Source organism: Haliaeetus leucocephalus, unplaced genomic scaffold (assembly GCF_000737465.1).
Source record: "Haliaeetus leucocephalus isolate CR32 unplaced genomic scaffold, Haliaeetus_leucocephalus-4.0 Scaffold484, whole genome shotgun sequence".
In the NCBI taxonomy this organism is placed as follows: domain Eukaryota; kingdom Metazoa; phylum Chordata; class Aves; order Accipitriformes; family Accipitridae; genus Haliaeetus; species Haliaeetus leucocephalus.
In genome coordinates this window covers 5,984,325-6,009,727 of record NW_010972920.1, presented here as the reverse complement: position 1 = coordinate 6,009,727, position 25,403 = coordinate 5,984,325, and the positions used below count along the sequence as shown (strand labels likewise).

The following is a 25,403-nucleotide window of genomic DNA, read 5'->3' as shown; positions in this document are numbered from 1 at the left end:
CTAAAATGTGAAATTGCATATTTATTTCCTCTAGATTTGGTAAAGTAAGGATTAATCTTTCCTTCCATGAAGGAAGAGCTGAACAGTGTGTGTTTTTAACTAATGGTTATCTTTTTGGATTGTAAGAGGACAGAATCTTGCAAGGGCAAATAGTGTTCCAGATGATTTACCTGCAAAAAGGCTGAAGTATATGGGAAGAACTTTGTCCATACCATAAGAGTCTGAAGGAACTTGAGGAAAAAGTTAAGAGAGAGCCCCACTAACTTGCTAACTTCCAGTTATAATGTTGTGTTTGGCTGGCTGGCTTTTGATGGAGAGGAAGAGTGGACCAATAATTTTTGAAGGAAGAGGCTACTGATAGAAGCAGCTGGTTGAATGCTCTACATTTCCCAAAGAGAAAAAGTCATAACTATGCTGAAGATGGGCAGAAGAGGGTTTGAAGACTCAGAAGATCCAAGAAGGTGAAAATATATTTGGCTGAAGTGAGCCTTAGTTATTATGAATTACATTCTCCCTAAAATGAATAGCAGTTCTCATCACCATGTACATTCCCATAAGCTCAGAGAGAAGGAAACAAAATTTTGTATTAATTTTATTTTTACTAAATCTAGGAAAATTAGTTATCCATTTTGGCCTGAAACAGTTCTGCTAAGTTTTGTAAAGTGGCTGCAACTTGAAGCTTTTATAACCCTTTAGATTCAGGGAAATATTTTTCTAATTTTCATGTCTGTTTCACAGAAAATTATTGAATTTCTTTCATCACCCATGGAAGAAGTATAGCAAATGCATCAGTTATGTCCAGTATGTCCTCATGCCTCACTGTTTACCTTAAGGAGGAGGAATTTAGTCTCTAAGTCTGACTGCTAAGATTGTTACGGTAGTGTCTGTTGTAACAAAAGCAGTCCAACAGCACCCTGCACAGCAGGTTTTTGTACATTGCATAGTGACATACTTTTGCAATAATTTATTGAGTTTAAAAATAGAATATTTCCATCTACCCAAACTTTATTCTGAAATTGAATAATCTTTGGCTTCAGAATATATAATATCACACATTTTTTCACACTCTGTGGCAAATAGTTTTTAAGCACTTGTAGAAAAGCATGATTTTGTTAAAATACAAGTGTATCTCAAATGCAGGAACAGAGAGGTGATCAATATTGCCTTGATTTCATTGCAGTTAATTTTTATTATTGGTAGTGTTGTTCCTAGACTGAAAGTCTAGGTCTGCATATTTCTAAATTCAAAGCAGATCTGTATTTGATATTCATATACTGATTTCTGTGACTACTTTGGTGTTCAGCCCCTTCAAACTAACAAACACAAACTTTGGAATTAAGGCAACATTTAGTCACTAGAATTCATCATTCATTTACTGGGCAGCAGCAGCCAGACATGGTGATACTTTCTCTTATTTTCCCTTCCTCTTTAATTCTTGGAGATGCGTCTTTTGACAAGCATGTACTAAAAAGAGCACACAAACCCCAGATCATAGGTGAGATAGTGGGAAATACGAAGTGCAAACAGAGAATAATTATTCTACCCTCTGTCTCCCTTAGGCTACAAGAAGATCATAAGAAGAGAGGTAGAAATTTTCCATTCTTACCAGTAAGTCAGGGAGAAGGGAAAGAAGAGGGATATGCTACTAGAATTATTTCATTGTCACATACCGTATTACTGTAATCTTGTTGCAAAACATTCATTATATTACAGTACCAGCACTCAAAGTGTTACGCTGTAAAACAAGCCAGAACCCTATGCAGTGATTAATTTGTTACTTTCCATTGCCTTGTGTGAACATTTTCAGAGGGAAAGATCTTTTCTACAATAGTAGAAACTGATTCTTAGATGTCAGGAAGAGGAAAGGCATTTCAGAGCTGTCCATTGCAATCATAGAATCCTAACAACAGCTGCTGACTGGCTTTGGTGTCTGTGCAAACAGATTAAACTTTAGGTTTAGGTTAACATTGTTTTTAAAAATGAAAACTATTTATAAGCTTGTCAATGAAGCAAACGTTTATTGTACCACAAGCATCTTTGATATTTATAAGCTGTGTATTAATATAAACAAAACTAAATGTAATATTACTTCCAAAAGAAACTATTTCTGGATATATGTAAATGAATGTAAACACTGTACTTAGAAAAGGTATATGTATGTATAGATCTATTTAATGTAAGTAGAAGGACCATGAATGTGTACCTTTGATTCAAAAATATCTAAATCAACAGTCCAGAAAAATTGGTTATTTGGAACTTACTGCTGTTTCAAATTTCTTGATAATTAAGAAAAGCTGAAAGACAAGAAGAGCAATACTTAGTTGCAGAAAATAGTGCAAATTTTAAAGGCAAGAGTCAGAAAGATGTTTTTCATTTTACAGACCAAATGGGAATGCAAAATACTACTTAGTGAAATGATTTCACAGTAACTGTTTTTCTGTCTTAGGTGCCACATCTCCGTAATAAGTGAAAACTTGGTATGTTTACAAGCTGAAACTGCCTTTTCACCAATTAGCAAGACATATGTTACATTGTCAAAAAAAGTCAAGAGTTCTATTTTCAAAAGTAGGTTGGACTCTTAATAGTCCAGTGGAACTCTGCAACATAGCCTCCCACCTGATTAAGTCACTTGAAAAAAATTGACCTAGGTGTCTAAGTCATTAAGGCAGTTTTATTTTTATCTTTTCATTATAGTCCTGGTCCTTAATCCGATATCAAAACATGTTCAAATCTGAGTTAACATTAGCACTTGGCTAATGTTTACACAAAAAGGGGACAAAGAAGGAGGAAGTAGATAAAACAAAAATCTTACAAAATTACTGTCTTTATAAAAAACCCAGAGTGATGCATTTCTCATTTTGCTTTCTATGGGCTTGTAATGGCCACTGCAGTTAGAGACCAAACCACTGAGAAAATGTTAGGACAAAATAAGTAATACTTGATATTTATGCCTTTTAATTCTTTCCTTCTTTCCGTTTTTCCCTTCCATAAAACAAGAACTTCAGATTTTTAACTGATCTGCATATAGAAGGGAGACATATTTTAAATCTTATTATAGCTTTTTTCATCCCAAACCATTTACAATTTAAACTTTATGCAATGAAAAAATAATTTCTCTCTGAAATGCTGCCAGCTCTGGAGTAAATGCTACAGCTATTTTACAATATGAATATCAAAAATTTTGAAATAAAATGGAAAACTCATGTTTATTTGAAACTCTGGAAATAGTTTCTAGCAGGCTAAAATTGGAATGTAGCATTTTGGGTAATGGGGATACTAATGGCTGGAGAGGCAGGGTATCTTACCTGTCTAACAAATAAAAGCCTTGTCAGTGGCTGTACTGAGACTAGTAATAGACTAGAATCACATAGTTCATGTCAGATCTTAACTTCCTCAAAGCTGTCTTGTCAGGGCTTGCTTTCAAAAATGTATAGGGAATTTTAGTACTGGAACCTAATTTATTCAAGGTTTAGATTGTTTATAACTGTGGTATTATTTCAGGTGAGAATAATCTTGTTTTCATAATTAGTATACAAACTAATGAAACAGTTACTGTCAACCATCTTACATAAGCTTTGTGACAAATTCTGCTTTTGACAATAAAGTCCCTTTTAGTTGTCAAGTAATGGTAGAAGGGAAAAGTAAGACATTAGAATTAGGCCTTCACTACTGCAAAATGCCGATGTGGAAAAGAAACATAAGAGTGCTGCTGACTTGTTATAAAGAAGTTATTCAGTTAGCTCAGTTTGCACCTGTGTAAATGAAAGAAAATCAGTGCTTTCCATTATCATTTAATCTTTATCCATATACAATTATCAAAATACAATACAGTTATGCCTATAAAAAGCAAATAGCTGAAACTTTTTTGGCCACAGACACCTTAGCTTCCTTGGAATAGAGTTTACTTCTTTTAAGGAAGAATATTTGCTGCCACCTTCTGGACTTTTATATTACACAGCTTAGAGGAAGGTCTTGGAAGATGAAGCCTTGTGAATGAACATTTGAAAAACAAGTGCAAAGTTGGTCCTACCTTCTGACCTTGCTATTTTGTATGAACAATGAAATGGTTTTACATTGATATAAAGTAAAGGCTAATGATATTTTTTCTAAAATAAAAAAAAATTATATTGTAATACTTGAAGGTGGTGGCATAATTGTTGCTGAACATATCCAAACTAAAAGATAAATTATCCAGTTCCTTATGATTTTCTTATCAAATCTTTCAAACTGAAATTTTCAGTCTTAGTTGTGTGTTTTTTTCTTATTTACTTCATCCCAAATGATCCGACCATTTCCAATGCATTCCATCCAAATGAACCTGTATAGGTAAACCATTTTAAAGAATGAGAGTAGGGGAAAATACATGTCTGTGACAAAAAATTCTAGCATCCTTTTTCTTGAAAACTCGTGCCACTACATGCTTTCAAACTGGTTTGAGACTAATGTTTGTATCTGAAGTGTCTCATATTTCCATGCGAACTTGAATCCATATATTCAAGCTGAGAGCCTTATATAGGCTCAACAGGAGCACCTTGCTTTTTACGGCTAGTTCCTGAGAACTCTGTTAGGCAGGAGGATTGTATTCATTATTACAGGTCTAAGCTGCTGTAGGCTGTGATGTCTTTGGACACCACACAGGAGAACAAGGAGACTGTCCTTGTGCTTTCTCTGCCCGTCTAAACAGCAGGCTACGTGTACCCCCACAGGCTGGAGAAGTCACTGGGGTGTTCCACAGCTCCTGTGCTGGCTGCACAGCTGGATTTTCATTCACAAAAAAGTAGTGCATGCAGGCGTATGGTGCATACCCATGTCTCTTCCCACCACCGTGTCCAGACCTGAGGCTGCACACTCACTGATCAGGACTGACATGCTCTGCAAAGTGCAGCTGCCCCTTGAAAGAGCCCAAGACCTCCTGTCTGGGCCCAAGCAACCTCAAAGGGGAAAATGTCTGAATTGAATACGGGGGGGCAAGAAGCAGACTTTCAACAGGGCAGAAGAAACAGACAAGAGAAGGACAGAGAAGAGACTGGACAAAGCAAAACCAAGAGCTGGTAATACTTGATACAGAAGGAAAATCTGTATTCAGCACTGGGTTGGAGAGTGATGAGACTAGGACCTGATGGCCAAGGTTGCTGAGCTTGGATGAGAAGCTTAAGGAATGGAAAATTGACCTGTGTAGCTCACCGTGAGGCTATGACAAGGAGACCAGGGAAAGAAAAAGATGAAGAAATGGGGCAAGGAAGGTACATTTGGGGACAAGAACCAGTGCCTACTACTGTATATTTTCCTCCAGGGTTCCAGGGAAATTTCTTCCCCAGAGGGATGGAGTTTGTCCTTCCACAGACTCTCTGCTGTCAAAAGACTCTGAAGCCCCACTGGAAACCTGTGTTATCCTCCCAGTGCTGATTCACAGGCAGGATGTCAACACGCGTTTGCTGCCAGGTACTATAGCAGCGTGATGGCAGTTGTCTGTGGTGGTTCAAGCCATGCTGGAGCACCCTGTTGGTTACATATGCTACATGATAGTATTCTGGGGTTTGGTTTGTTGTTCTTAGGAAACGCTTGGGTCTTAAACACACAAAGCTACCTTGAAGCAATGCTAGTGAAGTTGGAAGGTCAAGTATTCAAAAGCTATGAAATGCAAGCATCGTTGCCCAGTGCATGTGCATTTTGATTAAATTTCAGGACTTCTGCCCCATCCAGTGCTGTTTCAGGGCTTCATTTAGAAAATACTAGGATTATGTAGCAAGGAAGTATATTGTGCAAAAGGTGCTTTCACTGGCTGGATTTCCTAGCTGGTCACTGAGGATTCCCTTTCTGGGCTTCCACCTGGAAACCTGTGATCTGTTAATGCTCACAGACTGATGTTAAGGATCACATACTTTGATACAGCAACTAGTTCATATGCTACTGGACTCTGAAGAGGCTAAGTGTCTTAAACTGGACACCCAAGGCTACTGAGTGTCCTAGTATCAGTGCTGCATGCTTCCTGCATTATTTATGCATTGTAGAATGCAATAGTGTAAAAATGAGCTATGGCTTCTGAATTACTTGTATACTAACAAAAAAAATCTATGAGGAAATAATTCTGCATGAAGAGCACACTCTGAAGAGTGTACATTAAGTACAGAACAGTGCTAAGCATTGAATGCCTAAGGGGGTTGGGTTAAGCTGATACAGGCAACATTAATTCCAAGTGCCTCATTTTGCAATCCAAATAGTAGTGTTTAACAGGGTTTTTTTTCATAATTATATATACATAGTGTCAGGTGCTTGCTTCAGTACTGTTCCTGTAGCAGTATCAAGTCTGTCAAGTTTCTCTACCAAAACACCTCTCTGAAAGTAATCTTAGGATGAGAAAAGTTTATCATTTTGTACCTCTGAAATGCTCACAGTTGTGCAACAGAGCACAGTGCAGGTGCGGATTTACATCACCATAAAAAGTTATGTTGCTGCCTCTCATTTTGTGTAATCTTTTGAATTTTTAATGAAATGCCATCATGAAATTTTCTTCTCATTTGTCACACAGCTGCACCTTCTGACATCAGCCAAACAAGCAGCAAGGAAGTATGTGGAAACCTTTTCTGAAGAAACTTACAGCCCAGTTTGGTTCATAAAAGATATTCAGGTAGCATGGCTAGGACTGGCAGAAATATCTGTACATATCTAAAACTGTTTACTTAACCAAAGAAAATTAAACTGCAGGCAGATTTTGAGGTTTTCTTGTCACCTGCTTAGGTTCCACTTTTAAGTTATAGGCCTGATGTGGGAAAATTACCAAGACTCTGGGAAGAAAACTAAATGTACCCAGATGCCCATACTTTGCTTTTGTTCACAGTATAAAGCCGTGTACTGACAACAGCCTGCACAGTGAGACTATAAGAAGTAGCATTCTCACAGATCAAAGAAAAAATCACTAGCACTTATTGACATTTGGGGGGGGTGGTCACAAAAACTTTCTTTTGAAAATATTTGTCCATAGATCATTACTGTATGGAAACTTTTGCTTCTAATATAAATGTACTGAATTCTTTGCAACCAGTTAAAGTTCATACTGAAATCAATGAGTGTTGTGCTCCATGTCACCCTTTGTAATCCAACATGTAACGTGTTACAGTGATTGGGAGTGTATTTTATTTCTGTAATGTTCCTCCTTTTCTTCTGTTTGTTGTGCGTTTCTTAAATCAGTTAAAATCTATTGTTTCAGACATAGATGGAAACATCAAAAGAAACACTCCATCTGTTCAACAGTTTCATCTTTACATCTGTTTAGAAATGACCTGGTTACTTTCCTAGCAGCTTATCTTTCAATCGCCTGGAATTATGAGGGGACTCTCTGTTTTAAGATGTCTGTCTCAAAGACATAAAAAAGCATCAAGAATTCTTGTTTGAAAACACTGTTGTTACATTGATTACCCGACACAGGAAGCCTTCATCCAGATAGTCAATCTGTAAGCATGGTTCAGTAAGTTATTCTTCTCATTGCTGAGTTTCCTCAGCCTAAAGGAACGTGCAGTTATTATAACATACTACCACATAAATTTGTGCAGGTTTCACACGCACTGAAATTAGAAACAGTTTGCCAAGATCATTACAAATAGGAATAGATTTTTTCCTTTGAAAACTGCAGAGGATAACAGGAGACTTGATTAGCATGCTCTATGAAGAAAAAGTCTTTGCCAGCCTTACTCAAGAAAGCAAATGTTAAAACTATGGAAATACCATCATATGGTTAGTCTTAGCTTGTAAAGGAAGAGTTCAGGTCTGCTTCTGTAGAGATCCTTCCAACATAATATTTCACTGAGCTTTAGGATTTTTCCTTGTTTTTAAATAATTTGATAAAAAACCTAAAGTGCTTCCTGTAGTAAGCAACCAGCCTGAAAAGCACTTGTCAAACATACCTCTTGGGTGATTACAACTCCTACCTTATGTGACCACTTGCAAAGGTAATGTTTACTATAAAGTAAAACCAGTCATTGTCATGGGTACTACAAACTTGTGATAGTAGCACCAAGTGTGCTATGAAATTATCAGGCTCACATATTTTCCCAAGAAATCTACCAGCAGTGAGTAATTCAGAGATTCTGAATCCACGGGTTTTTGAAGATCTTGTCAAGTTTCTTCCTTGTATAACATTTCTATTTCAAGCTGAGTAGACTCATTATAAAATAACATTATGCCAAGCTGTGTAATTAAGATTTGCACTTGCCATGCCGAACCGCCAAAGCTGTCAGTGGAATCCTGGCTGTTTGACTTCAGGCAAAGAAAGTTGTATCATGTTTTGTTAAAAAGGCAAGACTGGAAGAGTGGATCTTTTTAGAACCAATCATTTTTTATTCTTAAAGCTACGAAATCTGGAAAACGATCCTGGAAAATGAGAGGAGAAAGATTTTGCAGATTGTTAGTTGTGAGGAGTGCTGTTGTTTCATTGGTATTTCCCTACCTCATAGTGTACAGAGGATTCCCCACAGAGATGTTGGAGCAGCAGAGCGTGATGGTAAGGCTGGTCCTTTGTTGAGGTGTCGTCCTGGATACTTGATAAACAGTTCTCCTCCCCGATCACATCATCTGGTGTCAAGTTCTCTTTATAATTGCTTATGATCTTTTATCAGAGTTCACCTTAGCACTTTCAAAAACTCTTGTGTATAGGAGCTATCTAGGATAATATGTTTGTAGATCTGTTGTCTCTCAGAGCAACAGTCTATTGATAGGGTCTGCTTTTTTTTAAAGCTCATTTTTTTCTTTTTGCTGGGTATTAGCATTTCCGTTCTTTCACAGTATCTTTTTGTAAATAGTAGAGGAAAAAAAATCATGCCCAGTGATGTGAGCACTCTGTCATCCAAGAATAATCTAGAAAATTTCAACAAAAGGCTGGAAATAGCCATCTCTGTGCAGAATAATTAAACCCTTCTTGCTGATTGTTTTCTTCTCTTGTACCTTCAGTATTTCATGATCCTCTGATAGGTATTTATCCTGTACAGTCTCTGCTTTTTTTTTCTAGAGTTTTCTCCCCACTGCTTGGCTCCCTCTAAGCCTGGTAGTTTTTTCTCTTGAAATTGCTGCTGTGCCACTTAGCACTAATTTTCCTATCTGAACCACACACCAGCCCCTCACTTCCTTATTTTTGGAGCCTGCTGATACCTCAGCCTCTTAGTATTTCTTTATTTCAAATACAAATTTATGTGAATTGTGAACATTCATTTTAGTGTGAGTATTAACAGCACTCTGCAAAAAAAGAAAATAAAGTAATTACCACGTGATTGCTGTGGTGACAGCAAAATGGGTCACTACAGTTTTAGGGCTGATTTTGTGTCTTGACTCTTGAATGTCTCATATAAAATAAAATTAGGTATACAAAATAAAATAAATAAAATAAAGCCAGGTATATAAAATCAGGGTCAGTGCAAGAAGACTTCAGACAAAAATTAACTGAAACCTCCTTTTGGTGGCTGATCTCAAAATGGCCTTGGCTTGATCTCAAAGTGAATTGTCAGTGTGTCTAGAAGAAAAGTGGGCATTCCCTGCTGCATGTCTTGATATGAGTGTATTATAAAGTCCCATGCCATTCGCCAGGTGCTTTTGGAACCATGCAGCTTGTTGTCACTGGATATTGTTAGGTATCTTAGGACACTGGCAAAATTATTTCTTCCATAAGAGAGCAGGAAAAAAAATAATGAGGCTTACTTGTAAGAGATGGTAATGTTTACTCTATAAATGTTCCTACAGGAAAAATTCATTGAAATATCTTTCTGTTTGTTTCATAATATGTTATCTTTTGCTAAGCAGGAACATAGTAAGAGTGGTTTGCCTAGAGAAGGGGGGAGAAGTTAAGCAGTTCTTTGTTCAAGAACTAAATTTTGTCTTTTATTTTTGCAACAGAAATTTTAACTTTTTGTCTAAAAGCTACTCATCTCCAAAACAAAACTTTTCAATTCAGGTTTTATAACAAGAGGTTTATAACTGAATCAGAAACTGAAAGTATATAAACCCTTGATTGCGATAGCTGTTTTCATGAAAAGGCTGTCTAGAATGTGAGATCCAAACTGGTGCAGTATAATACCTCCAGTGTGTACTATAATTAAATGTGCTAAAACCAACATAAAGCACTTAAATTCCTCTTTCAATGTGAACATACTGGAAGTATTGTTATTAGGGGTGGCCTAAAATTCACTGTTAAATATGCTTACCTAGTAAACATAACAATTTCATCTTGGTAGACTTGTCATATTATATTAAAATAATTCTAATAGCTTTCCCAGAAAACCATTTACAAAAGCTCACTGCCCTTTCAAAGCAAAATTTCAAATAGCTCCTCTACACAAACCGTTCATTTTCTTGACATTTCAGTGATGTTTGACATGATTGTTAGCTTTTGATTTGGACCCATGACAATGAACAGCTCAACTTTCCTCTAAATAACTGCTTCACAAGAGATTACATTTTGGATAAAACTATTACTTTAAGTAGGCTAGTCTTCTGAAATATTAATAAGAATTACAGACTTACCTGATTAGTAAAAAGAGTCTTGAAGCCAAGTTGGATCCAAGCACTGTGTGTGTGCAATGATGTGTATATATGAAATTGAATTCGGAGTTGGACTTTGAATGGGATTTTCAAAAGATCTTAGCTGAGTTAAAAGGACTATTGTCACTGGGCCTTTTGGTTTTAACTCTTTAACTCTTACTGGTGCTTTAAAAAAATCCTTCTGTCATTGCTATAGGCCATATGGAATACTTGTATTTGAATAACAGCAAAAAATCCAAATGTGATCAAAATCCAAATTTTCAGCATAGATGCACTTCCTTTTCTTTTGCACAAAGTAAAGAGAAGATATGCTAATAGCTATATTTTATATTGCTAGCACAGAAGCTGATTTTTTGCTTATTGCTGTAAACATGCATATGATTTAGTTGACTTCCTAAGTGAACATTTGAGTTGTGCTGAAAATGAAAGAAATAGCAAAATGATTTTAAAGATGACAATTATGCATTTCTGTCTTCCAGGTGAATTTAGTTCTAGACAGATGACTCGGGAAACTGAAATGTTCTGTTTCAATCCACAGCTCTCCTCTAGCTCCTATTGACTTCTGTGTTTCTGGGAGACCTGATTTCCTTTGCATAAGAATATATCCCAGCTTTACCTCTTGTTTCTTCTGCTGATAATTAGAATAATAATGCTTATTATTTCTTACTTGAAGAATGCTATGCCATATAGGCATATGCTAGAAGTTAGTTTTCAGTAATCTCCGTATTTCCCACAGGGTACTCAGTAGCTGGTGATGAATTCCAAAAGTAACTGAGCTAAGCCTGATACAAACTGGTGGCCATGCTGTGTAAGCTGCTGTATCTTGTTAGTAGCCACATGCATCAACATCAATACTTGTGGTGGAAGTACAAAACTGCTAAAAATCTCCTCATTAAGGAAATATTCTTGGGGTGAACAGGGACAGAAACGTGATTATAATTTACAGATGTATTTTACAGGAGGAGACTGTAAGTAAAAACGTGTAAGGCAATATGAGGCTGATTGGATGTCTTTGTATCTCTAGCAGCACTGCTTGTCTTTGGTAGGGTATCTTTATTCCAAGTAGGTACTAGTATCTTAAACTTCTACCTAAAATAGTCTATGTAACTTCAGATAAAACTTCTACTGGAGGGGAAGGAAGGAGGAATGAAAGGGAAGGGGAAGAGGAAAGGGAAGGAGAGGGAGAAGATTTCATATTAACAGGATAGCATAGAAAATAGATTTCCCCTATAATATACTGTCAGTCTGTACATGTAAGTGAAATGAAAAAATAGCAACCAAACCAAAGAAAACAACCAAACAGGCAGAGAGGAAAGGGACAAGTTTAATGATAGAAGAAAAATACAGGTATTGACAGTGGAAAACAGATAAAAGGGAGATCTTGAAAGGATTAAAATATTGCTACTTTCTATTTCCAGGTAAACACAAAGTAATTCTTCCTTGAGTTTTCTAAACTATTTTTTATTTTTCAAAATTTCCTATCATTCTCCTGAATTTTAAGAGGGAGATCGATCACTTGGTCATTTTCTTCTAATGCAGTCAGTATCCCAATCCAAAATTTAAAGGGGAGAGTAGGATTCTGGAGGTTCAAAATTCAAAGGAATGATTTTTATTGGCTTGATTAGACTTTGATTCCAGTCGGCTTTTTGCATGTACAACCAAATGCATTCTTCTCAATTTTGATTGCAGTTTGAGTTACCATCATGGAACAAAACTAAGGAGATTTTGTTCATACTGGGGAATGTTTTCTTCATCAAGATAGTTCTACATAAAACTCCTATGATATAAAAATCCATAATCTGGTCTGTAACTAGCTGAATGGTAGTTCAAACAAATATATCAATGGATTCTGCCACCTTTATTCACAGAGTGATACTTTAATCTTTAGCTTCACACTTGAGATGGATTTTGATACCCTTAGTTGTGTGAAACAACACTTTGTTTCAGACCTAGCATGACTGATGTTAACAGGACTGCTTACTGAAAAACATGCTAAACTATTCAAACATAGCTCCTTGATTTCAGCAAGACTGTGTATTCGCTGCAGTATTGTACAGTAGGTCTCAAGATGGCAGACTCTTAAGAATTTTCTACAGTAGCAGTATTTCAATCCTTAGTCCCCAATACAAGTAAAAGGTGAAAGTATAAGACCAGAGTAAAAAGATTTAAAGTGAGAAAAAGCACTGTAAAGCCCCAAGTGAAAATAACAAAATGTGTACAAGAGACCAGTAGGAAGACATGGTCATATTTATGATTTACTGTTAAGTGCTAATTTCTGTGGCATATACTACTCTGCTTGCAAGAACTGGTACTCTTGAATGTATGTATCCCTTCAGTTCCCTATCACTGTGCTTTCACAAGAAACTATTGCATTACATTGCAGCTGCAAAACCCAGCTCACTTCTCTGACTGTTCAATAATTTTGATTTACTGGCTTCTGTCTTACTTGCTGGATTCAAGGCAAACTTTGGCTAAAAATATGTCTGCACTTGGGATGTCAAATTTCCCCCAAATGGGAAATCTTTAACAATTTTTCCAGCTGTCTTTCCACCTCTTTTAGTCTTCAGAACACTCCAGCATCTCTTACAGCACATTCTCTGTGAAATCACAGAGGCAATTCATGATTTTGGATCACAGCTGATCCACATAGCTTACAAACTAAGCCCCTGGCCGATCAATCAGATTCCTGTGGAAGGACCTTTGAACCAGGACAGATTCTGACTGAATTCAGTGGGGCTCTGTGCAGGCCAAAGGTCTATCCAGTTGTATTCTGCTAGTGATCAGTCAGAGTCTAATACTGTATCTATTTTATGCTATGTTAGTAATATGTATTACTATTAATATAATTTAATAAGGCACTTCTTTTAAAAAAAAAAGTCCTCAAATCCCTAGGTCATTAGAACATAGTAGGAGAGGGGGCCAGAAAGAAAGCTCTTCTCTAATAATTTGACATACCAGGAATATTGCTTACTGTTGTTTCTGTTGTAGTAGTCCTAAAGCAAAAACCTAGTGTCCTGCTTACTTAATACAATGGTATCTATTCATTTCAGGATGTTACATGTATAAAACATCTGATAATATGCATAAATGTGCTAAAATTTGTATCTATTTTGATTCTTTAAAAAAGTTCAGATATTTTGGACCCAGATTTGAGGTGATACATCTGATGTTATTAAGTAAGCTAAGGAATACTATAGGCACTGTTTGTGTGCCAGGTTATCACTGCAAACAATTGACTGCAAGCAAAATGGACACTAAGTTTCAGCTATAAGATTTACTCTTCAATAATTGATGGCTTCCACACCTGTGCAGTGACGCCAGCTTTCTTTGCTGAAAATTTTGGCCTCGGAGCAGTAAACAAGGAGGATGTGGTGGTTTCTGGCTTAGAAAATGCAGAGTAGCCTGTAGGTGAAAATGATTCATTTACTGGGATAGAGGCATTTGACTGGAACAAAGGTTGTGAACTGTAGGCTGGCACGGAGTACACTGAAGATGCCCGGACATTAGTAGGAGAGCCAGCACTTGGCGGTCTTATAGGTAGAGCTTGCTTTGAAGTGGACAACTTCGATGTCTGCTTAATAGCAAAGCTTTCCTTAGTACTAGGAGGTTGAAAAGTAAATAAAGATGCATCAAGTTGGTAAGGTTGATGTTTCATAATATCCAAAGCATTGAGACCTTTCTTAGGTTTTCTTTTTGTATTTTTGGTAGCAGCAGTGGACTTAGAGGAAGCCTTGGTAGCAGCAGGAGGATAAGATGGGCAGTGGATGGGATTATAAGCAACAGGTGGAGGTGCTCGGACATTAGATGAATATTTCCAAGAAGCTGGTAAAGATGGAGTCGGAGATGAGGCTCGTGCCATGTTTGCCTGCACAGTCTCTGAATCTACCACATACTTCTCCATTCGAGAGTGCCTTCTGGCAAATAACTGTGCTCCTTTTCCACTCATAGCTGGTGGCATCTCAAAGCGCGGCTTTGTTCCTCCAGCACTTGGTGTGACTGGTGTTGTCTTGGGTGTATGGTTTGGACTCGCTAGGGTTGCCTGAGGCCCTTTGAAAGGACCAGCTAGGTTGAGAGTACTTGGGGGATGGGCAGGAGAATGAGGATACTGTGGAGATTTGAGTGGTGCAGGATATGCTGCCTGAGGTGAGGCTGGTGCTGGGAAAGAAGGAGCCTTGTTAGAAGCCACAGCTGAGGGTGACCAAACTGGTGAAACTGGAGTATCAGCAGTAGGAGAGACCTTGAGTGAAGGCTTTGGAGCAACAGGAGGAGGGGCTTTTTGTTTAGATGCTTGAGTCTGCATGAAATTGCAAGCTTCTGCTCCCAAACTGAGGTAGTCTTCTTCAGGTCCTGACTCAAAACCAGCTCCAGTACCTTTTTTTCCCTCTGCATTGTGTACAAGGGACAACAGGGCAGGATTAGGACTTACTTTGGGTGTTTCTTTGAAAGTGAACATAGGTTTTGAAGTGCCTCTTCTCTTTGCCTCTTGCAGTATCCCAGTTCTTTTGGCTGGCACCGCAATCCTTTCGTCTCTGGATGCTATGTGTTCTGTTGGCTCGGTGGGTGACCACACAGTTGGGGCGGCTCTGCTGGCTACAGTAGCTGAAACAGGTCTGTATAAAGCCTCAGGTGGTGGGCTGATAGAGCAGTAAGGAGGTGGTGCTGGTATGTCTGAAAGAGGACTAGTGACATTTCTTGTGGGTGAAAATGGTGCAGCTGCTCGGTTTTGAACCCCAGAAGGGAAGGGTTTAGCAGTTTTATTCAAAGATGCTGCTTTTTGAGCTTCAGAGGACTGAAAAGGGAGGTTTGTGTCTGGTGCTAAGCCAAAGCCATTTTGTTGTACCATTTTGCTATGATTCTGGCTCATGTCTGTGTAGCTTTTGCTCACACAGGTCTGCTGTCTTGACATTTCTTCCTCTTTTGCTTGATAGACTGAAGAGCTTACTTTCTGGAAGCTCTCTGACATGGTGGCTTCCCTTCGTTCTTCTGTATGCACTGTGCGTGCCTTCATCTCCTCTTGCTCAGCTGTGATCTGATCCATCCTCTGCCGCCTCTTGGCAAACATGAGGGCCCCTTTACCTGTACTCTCTGGAAGCGTCTGCATCTCGTCTCCACTTTTTGTCTTCTTTTCAACCTCAAGTAGACCACTGTCCCAGTCAAACGTCACAATCTTACCGTCGTTGTCAATGTCAGAGAAGAAATCTTCATCTATTTCTGACTCACTTGTTGCAAGCAAACTCACTTCAAAAGTGTTTTCTTTGTCCCCCTCTTCACCTTCACCTTCTTCTCCCTCGTCTTCGTCACGTTCTAACTCCCCGGTACCGTAGCTGACTAGAGTATATTTCCTCGCCCTTTGACGACGCTTCTTGAACATCAACACCCCCTTGGAATTGGGATTGGGAGCTGCTGTCAGCAGCAATGCAATACTTTTACATTTAGATTTGGCTTCTTTGACCTGCTTCTCTGACAGACTTTCACTTCGCCGGAGCCCTATGGAAAGAATCAAAGTGCACGTTTAATTGCACGCAGCTCACAAAAATACAAGATGACTAATAACAAATAGTTCTGCATTTATCTATACTGAAATTTACCCACTTCCCCCTTCCCCTGTATTAAAACACTTATTTTCTTTTGTATAGAGAGATCATTATACTTAAGCTTTTCCCACAATGTCAACAGTGTTGTAAATTCCATACACCCATGCAAGTTCAAAGGCTACATCACTTTCTTTAGGACTTTCTTAGTTCAACAGAAACGTTACGTGTGTCCCTTTTTCTAGCATTCTTGATTTTTATTTCCATAAGTAATCTCAGCAGCAACAGGCAGACGATATTTTCTCATTTATTCAATTTCTATGATCTGGTATTTACCAAGTGTTTGACCACAGTTCCTAGGCTTACAGCAGACATTCCCAGCCAGCCAGGCCCATGACTGCATAACATCTGAGACGAAATGAAACTGAGTGTATTCTGTCTGACGACGGTAGCAGCTTCTGCCATTTATGTGTTTATTTTACTCATATGAATTACAAAATGTATATAATTGCTAAAAGTCAGTATGCTTCTATGTATTAGCTATTTAAAAGCAAGTATACATCCACAAAGTCATACACAGAAAATATTAGCATTAACTTCCAGCCCCTTGGAAGACGTGGGAGTTTGGCCATGGTGCTCAATGAAAGCAGGTTTCAGTCTTTTAACAAGCATTACTTGCCTGAAACATAATCCAAAATTGTATAGGATATAACAGCTCCAGAATGTTTATTTTGAAAATGTGGCAAGAATGAATACACATTTAAGAACTGAATCAAGGAGGCTCAACTAACTTCTCAAGAGTTTTTGCTAGCATTTATCAATAATACATATTTCTTAAAGCAAAAATTACCGGTGTTCATCAAGTAGTGGAACAGGAATAGATGCAACTGTAAAGCTGATAGATCCACTGTACATCAGCATGACTGCTTCCTTGTTATGTGACATGGAGCATGTGCCTCATGGGGCAACACCAGTCAGGTGGTGTCCCTGTTTCTTTCCCTTCCTTATATTCTACCTCTACATCTCACAAATGACAGCCTCAATAGCTTTTCCCTTTTAAATAGCTAGAATTTAAAGCTGTTCCTGCCTAAATTAATGGTCCCCTTCCACTTAATTTCAAAAGGAAAAAGTGTGCCTCTGATATATGAAAATGGAACAGTAAATTATTTAGTATCTTTTGCTAGCATAAATAAAGCAAACTCATTGAAGAAAGCCATGTGATGTATTTTCTATTAATGATCCTTTTAGCCATGTCAGTAGATGGCGTCTGATACTTCTCCTATTAAAGACAATTGGAGTTTTGCCATTATGCCAGATGACGGCATGACCGGACCAATGGTTCTCACAAGAACCTATAAAAGAGAAAAGAGCATGGCACCCAAACCAGCAATTTGTAATATTTTATTGTGAGAGGGCCAAATCACAAAATCCTTGGCCCAGTTCTTTGGCGATCCAAATGCTTACAATAGTCACTAAAAACATTTTCCAAAAGTATGGGCTGTAGAGTGCCTCTGCAAACAGAAAGATGTAAGTTCTATGCTTTCAAATAAGCTACTTGCATCAGCAGTGAGTGTTTTTCTGGGAAGGGGATTCAGCAGGTACCCATACAGTTCTGTGGAAAGCAAAAACTGAAACTTTTCATTTTGCTGGCATATGTTTTCTTAATTCATCTGGATAGTTACTTAATCAATAGTTCCAAAAGATGGCAGAAGAAATGTTAACTCTTCAGGTAAATATAATCTGATTACTATTTACAGAGAAAATTTCTGCTAAAGAGATCAAACCCCTATAATAAATGTTCTTCTCTAGTTTAGACTTAAATGCTGCATTATAGCTTTTAATTTTATAAAAAACATGCATAGTATTTGCTGCACACAGATTATTCCCCTATGCTTGGCAATTTGTTTGTTCTAATGTGTAGACAGGATTTTACATATAATAGTAATAATAATAAAAGCAAATTTTAATAGATTAAATCGGTGGTTCCTAAGGATAATGACCTGCCACTAGATTAGAAGGAACTGAGATTGTCATAGTTGAGATGGGAAAAGGACAGAATCTATGTCCTGCTTGAAAGAAGAGTTTATCATGTAGAATGTAGTTCATTCTTTGTACTTTTGTCTTATTAGACAGGCACTGCAAGTAATTCTCTAAGAAAGACAGGCACAGTTCCACAGTTGGTGCTAACTTCTCAGCCAAAATGTAAAGCATGTGCACTTTTCTTTTATGCTTCATTTAATATGCCAAAAATATGTGGATTGCATACAGACACTTAGGCATAAGTAACTGCTTAATCCACTTGCCAATAAGATACAAATGGTTATCATGCTAAAAATATGCTTACAGATGAATTAGCAGTGGGTTAGCAGACTAATTCCAACACTGCATATGAAATAGCTTGTTGCTACAGTATATCAGTGCACACATTCAAGCACCTTTGACATACTGCTACTAAATCCCCAGACAGGATTCTTAACATTGTTGGGAAAGAGCAAGCAACCAATAGAAAGGTCCCAAATGAATAAAATAATAAATAAATAAATAGTATGTATCTACACTCAGTTAATTAATATTGGATCCAGTTGCAAGTTTACTTTCATGTAAACTTCTTGGGCACATTTTGAAGCTGACCTCTGGGTATGGGAGTCAGAAGAAATAGCATGTTCACTTTACAGTCTGGAGAAGACTGACAAAACTGAAAGGATCATGTAACAGTTATACACATGCTAGTGTCTGTCAAAATCTCTTCTGCAGGCAACATCAAGCTTTTCTATTAGCCTTTTTAATTAACTTTTAAGAGCAGTGGCATGGCTTTGATTTTAGATAATGCAAATGACAACACAAAGTTTTTGCTATAAAAGGAGAAATCCACAGGATTTGCTTAGACATGTGCAAGCAGCTTGCTTTTTTTGTTAATATTCTACAGATTGCCTCTGAATATGCATTAGAAGACCAGCAGAATTCAGACCTTTTTGGAGATGTAAGTATTTTTAGTTGGACAAAGTCATGAGTTAAATTCAAAGTGGAAGTCTACTAAGCAAAGTTATTCAACACAGTTAAGGCATTGGTATACTTCTGGCTCATCACCAGGAGCATTGTATTACCCTGAAAAAATATATAAAGCAAGAACAGAAACATCATTTAAAAGAAAAAGAGAGAGGAAAATTTAGAAAACTGCAGAAAAAAACTCTAAACATTGTTTTTCTAATGCAGCCTAAATTCTGAAATTATGTTTAAAGTTAAAAAAGATACCCGCAGGCAGTGCAAATGATTAGATGGGACATACTTACTTGCGTGCCTCGCCCTGTGCTTGAGAGGTCTGTGATCCCTTTCCGAGTGCTGGTCGTCTTCTCCCTGCTCTGTGCCTTCTGATGAGATTGCAAAGGAGAGAAGGGAAGGAGGTGCTTCCGACTGCCCTCCTTCCACTTGAGAATCAACACACCCCCTGTCAGCTAGAGACCTGGGTGCTTCCTTCTCCCTGTCTGAACAGTCTAGGATCACCTCCACCCTGGGGAGAGATGGAGCTGCACCTTGGATCCTCTTGACCTCTTTGCCACTAGAAAACTGGACTACTTTGCTTGACCACTGGATGTTGCCCTCTTTCACTCCCAGGGGAATTGCAATTACAGGGCTAGTCCCAACTTCTTGTACACTGGGTGCTCTTCCTGAAGGAGTGCATTTTTCTGCCCCTAAGAGAGTCACAGCAGGAGGATTGGTGCCCTTGTGTGCATCATTTGAGAGGGACAACTGCAGCTCAACCATAGTACCTGGCCGCCTTTCTTCTGTCTTCCCTCTGAAAGCAGCTTCATCTGTCACGAGCACTTTGGAGGTGCCTATCACTTTAGGAGTAATTCTGTGGCTTTGTGTGGTCTCTTGTTTCATTTCAGAAAAGTGTTTGTTGCTTTCTCCTGCTCCCTGGTGAGTCTCACTGTATATCTCTGTGATGCATAAATCTCCATGGGGTATCTCTTTCGCTGTGTTAATTTGCAGTGTAGTACTCTGCCTATAGTCCTCATTTTTTATGTTATCATGTTTTCCATTTTCTCTTTCACTGCTCAAGGTTTCATTTATTCCATTGGAGGATCTGCACATACATAAACAAGTAATTCAAGAAATTAAGCTGCTGTAAACACAGCAATTGTAAGTACAGTTACAAAAGCAATTTCTGTATAGCATTTTTCCCCCTATATGAATTGTGGTACCTGCTAGCAGGTCCATTTAAGTAGAAAAATTTTCCTAGAATGTAAAGGTCTTAAACTGAAGCATTTTTGTATCTTTCAGAATTCTTCAACTTAACAGTTCAGTAACAGGGAAATTACACTACTGCGGTAGAACGATGATCCTACTACCATCCTTCTGCAATGTTGAATTATATCATCCCTACAATCAGTATGCTTTCACAGACACATTTCTGTTACAGTGTTTCTAAACAAATGCTGCTGAGACTTCTGGAACAATACTTCTTCATATTTTACATGTGCATGAGAAAATTAACTGTGCATGACATCAGAAGAGTGGTTAATTTTTGGCTCTGTGGCTACTACTACAACTGTTTTAGGCACCATCCTCACATATAGCTCTTGTCCCAAAAAGTTTACTGTCTAAGAAAGGGGTAAGTACTGGATGAGGATCAGATGGAGGGGAATGAATACTTGAAATACATTCAGAGAATTCCTGCGAGGAATATATCATGGAATAATTAAAACATTCTGGGCTTATTCCAGTGATGCAGTGAAAAAGGGTAGTAAACCCATACAATATTTCCTAGTTATTAAAAAATATATATTTCTAACTGGCAAATGTTACTTTGACTTCCTGAAGCCTACTATATACCTCAGTGTAGCTCCCTTTTTTAAACTGTTCATTCCTCTGGCCCAGTTAGGACTCCTAGTGTACTCTCTTGCTTCTTCTTTCAGTACTCTGGGCCATACTGACTATTATTAATTCAAGAAGAAACCTTTTCTGTACAGCAAGACTGCAGCATGTTATTAAGGCTTTCTGTTGACTAGAAGGTAGCAAAGCACTTTTTTCAAATGAGGGAAGCAGTAGGTACCCTCAGTAAAATATTTATATCAAGTATTATGGAGATTTCTGAAATCAAAAATGGGTCTCAGGTATTCTGAAACTTTGGAACCCCATACAAAGAAAGGCTGGAAGAAGCAACAGAGGAAATAAATCTGTCAGTGCACTGAAGAAGCATTAATATCACTTGGTTTTCTAGCCATGCAGCATACTGTTTGTAGCAGTCTGGGTCTGCCTCAAATAGCACAAGATGTGTAACATCCATTAAACCACATATGGAGCTACATAAAGGTCAGACAGATTTTAATTTAGGGAGCTCCTTGTGAGTGCCGCTGGATTCCATCATATTATGCTATTTGGATGATCAATTGTACTGCTCTTAAGTACAGATATATGACAGAAATCTGTAAACATTTCCTTGTAAGATATGAGACTGGGGGCTGGGCCAGCTAAATGTTAGCCTTTATTGGTAGCTGAGTGATTGTGTGTATGTGTGAGAGAAAGATTTCCACCTTAAAAAGGTGTTTACTACTTATGGATATACTTCTACTCTATATAGACATAAATGTGTATCCATGTGTCAGGAGGCATAATACTGGATCTGATCTCTATTTTGTCATTTAAGATTCTGCTTTGTCAAATTATTATTTTTGTTTTAGGTCTTTCCAGCTCACTGCAGGAGCAACACCCCTGGTGTAATTCCAGGAAGGAAGCAGAACTCATGGAGTCAGCACGGCAGGGTTTGTGTCAGAGTCATGTTTTACTCCCTACATGGTGCATTTAATTTTGGTATGCACTGAGCACACTCCCTGCTTCCCCCTAGAAATTTTCTTTCTAGACTCAGCAGTAGCCCAAGAATTGCTAATACTGATGTGAAAAGGGCAGGCTAGTGTTTCTGTTTCTGTCCCCATTCTCGATGTTTCCCTGATGCATCTGTTCAGCATTTGTCAGGAAGGTCAGCAAGATGCTCCCCCACATGGCATCTGGAGAGTGCCTGCCCTGCAGGGTGTTTCTTTCCTCTAATCCTGTAAACCAAAGGTTTTGTGGGCACTGCTGGTCAGTTACTGACTGTGGTTTACAGGGTACTGGGAGAACCTTTTGTAGACATCAAAGGCCAAGTAGCATTTTAAAAACTACTTTAAAAGCCTAATTTTCCTCCCAGTAAGCTTAGTAAGAGCAGAATTAGGCCAACAATGGTTGCCTATGAAAATCTCATCCTTCGTGCAAATAGTTTAGGAACAGTCAGAAGCTTCCCAAGGAGAAATATTCTTCCCTGCCAGCAAAAGATGCTTGGATGTAAAGATCACCATTGGAACACCACTTTAATTAGGCATTATTCTTTCCTCATGATTTTCAGCATTTTCTTGAGATGGCTGCTAACAAGTGGCTACTCAGGAAAGGAAGGGTTTGCTTCTCATTGCTTTCGGAGGATGCTAAGACACTTCCTGAAAAACCCTTCTGGTGGTAGTGCTGAGAGGGCTACTATCCACAAAGGAGGTAGCAGGGGAAGAGAAGTGTTTCAGTTTATTCTCCCATACCCTGGAGGATACTGACAGTAGGGGCTGGGAATTGGGGAAGATGAGCTGATGAGAAGAAATTCAAAGATTCTCATGGTGAATTCCTTTAGAACATTTTAGTTACTTTCAGAGTGTTGAGCAACTGCAATTTTCTTGAAATTTCTAACAGACACAGTTTCATTCCATGAAACACTGAATTATGTGGTCTAAGCACTCTGTTTTGGTTCCGATTTTCAGGATATGTCTTGCCGTTCACCATACATTCAAGCAGGGGCAATGGAGTGAATGGAAGATGTGCTGTCACTTTCAGCTAGTGTACTGTGGCCTTCAGACCAACTGAAATATCAGTTATAGAGCAGCAACAGGCAGGAGTCAACGCATATGGAGCTATTTCTATGGCTGCAAAGAAGACAGCTGGTCAGCCACAAATATCATCTTTACAAGTGCAGTTCCAGTAGTCATGTTATGAATTAAAAACATAAGAATGCAGCTATCACGTGAGGAGCACTCAAATGGTACACTGCTGAACCAGAAACAAGAGCTATGCACTGTGGAGAAGGTAAGCTGTAATCCTCACCTATCACTGTTCCCCTGATCTCATCACATTGATCCATTTCTTAGCCCAAGACAACATACACAGACAGGTCATGCAAAATGTCTGTTATAAATAAAATGAATACTCCTTGAGAGCAACTTGTTTTGAAGGTAGATTGTAACTTTGAACTACTAGACACTTTAGAAAAGTTCCTTTGCGCAGGTTGCAGAAACCACAGAGGAATTTCACATGCTGTTGAGACATCCCTGGTAACCAGAGACAAGTGCCTTTTTTGCACCAGAGTCCTTTCAGCCTTTCCAGTGACACTCCTCTGTTAGCTCTTGTGATGAATCCTGACCCCTTCTGTCCTCCCAGTCCTGCCTGGGGGAGAGCAAATCCAGGGAACAGCAGTAGCTTGTGGGGAGGAGCCATAATTCCTGACAAGGAGTGTGGAAGTCTCAGGTCTTTTCTTCCTCTTCTTACCCACACTGAAGGCAATTCAGAGTTCATCTTGTCTGAATTCACAAAGTCCGGGGAGAATGTGCTTACTGTAGGTGGTTCTGAACTCAAGATTGCATGCATTACACTGGTGAAAATTACAGAACAGTCATTAGAATTGGCTGATGTGCAGTGAGCAGTAATGCTGGCTTGCTTGCAAATTTACATGAAGGTTCTCTACTCTAAGAAGCTCGAAGCATTTTCAATGAAAGCTGAAATTCACTATCACTGTTTTATAAATGGAGAAGCTGAGACCCAGAGAGCTGTGACTTGCCCCACCTCATCTAGCGAAGTGCTAACAGCTACAGAAATAGAATTCATGATTTCCAGACCCTCTCCCCCTCCTGACATATTTTGCCCCCCCAAGAAGACCATTTGCCATGTCATCATCAAGGCATATCTGTCTAACACACTTTCTCTGTCTACAAAGCTTTTGCTTTTTGTAAGCCTCACTTCCATATCTGTGGGGAATAACAACACTTCACTACTTCAAAGGGGTGGAAAGAATAATTGAAGTCAAGACCCTGCAGTATGCAGATATGGTAGTGAACACCTTGTAAGCATTAAGAATACCTAATAAGAAATAAAATCGTTACATTTGGAGACTGTACTCTTAATTCTGTGCCTGAACTGTGCTGTTCAAATTATATACAATAATTCCTTCAGATCAAATAGTCTGTCTTTCCTCCCTTTTCCATACAGACAAGCAGAGTTACAGACATTAATAAGAGGACTATCAGAAGCTCACAGTATAAGTCTGCAAAATAAGTGCATTCAAAACCAGAATTTTCTATGTGGTTTACTGAACAGAATTGCACCAAAGCATTCTGAGCATTCCTGTACCTCTTGATAAGCATCTGCAGGACGTCAGTCAAGCTTTCCATCAGAACAATAACTTCAGCATACGTTAAGTCTCCACAAGGCTTGCCATTGATAGACACCACCTCATCTCCCTCACACAGTCCAGCCTTAGCTGCTTTGCTCTTGCTGCGAACCTGCAATGAGTCAAAAACAAATTCCAAATTGCACAATTAGTGTTCATTTGAAAATGGCAGCAACCATGTCTTCAACTTACTTTTGTCTGTACAAAAGAAAAAGGATCAGTAATATTGATCATAAACAAATTTCTAGTAACACAAATGAATAACTTGTCCCAGCTGAGGTTAATACTGTTCTGGCCAGTAATAACAAATACAAAAACTTCTGGTTTACTGAGCTTGTGAGCTAGATGTCAAACAGGCTGGAAATTTTTTTCAAAAAGGGAGACATAGAAGTTTGGGACAACAATCAATTGATCAGATATTAGCAGAAATGCAAAAAATCTCATTAGTTTCTCCCAAAATGAAAGACTACTAAAGCTGAATTCTATGCCAAGATTTTAAAAGAGTGTGTAACTTCAGGCTCCTCTGGGCAGAATGTCAATATCTACATGCTGTTAGAGCTGTAGGTATACAGACTGTTGGTATACTGGACACTTTTCCTTAGATGCCCAATGGTAAAGGTTTAGTTGCCAGACTATAAACATCTGAGTCACTGGAGATCCTAAATCCATGTTTAGTCATCTGAGTAAGTGCCCTGATTTATTAAAGTTAAGACACGCCTGTTATGGTTTAACCTTCCCTGTTAAGTACTCATTCAAAAATCTTATGCAGCTCAGTTTTTGCTGTTTCACTTCTTTTTCCACTGGCAGCGTGTTATAACTTATCACAGTCTTTGTATAACAAAACCTAGACAGCTTTAACACCACTCAAGGTATGCCATACAGTTGACTGCTAT

At 38.4% G+C, this 25,403-nt stretch overlaps 1 protein-coding gene across 1 annotated transcript in view; it reads right to left on the bottom strand.

Moving 5' to 3' along the window:
* The window catches only part of SYNPO2 (synaptopodin 2), a 95,721-nt gene that overhangs the window by 5,068 nt on the left and 65,250 nt on the right, over window positions 1-25,403 (bottom strand). The window contains exons 2-4 of the mRNA XM_010575549.1: window positions 24,471-24,622; window positions 19,346-20,139; window positions 13,829-16,011 (exon numbers count right to left, since the gene is read on the bottom strand). Of these exons, the coding sequence (XP_010573851.1) occupies window positions 13,829-16,011; window positions 19,346-20,139; window positions 24,471-24,622 (3,129 nt within the window). The remainder of the gene's footprint in view (window positions 1-13,828; window positions 16,012-19,345; window positions 20,140-24,470; window positions 24,623-25,403) is intronic.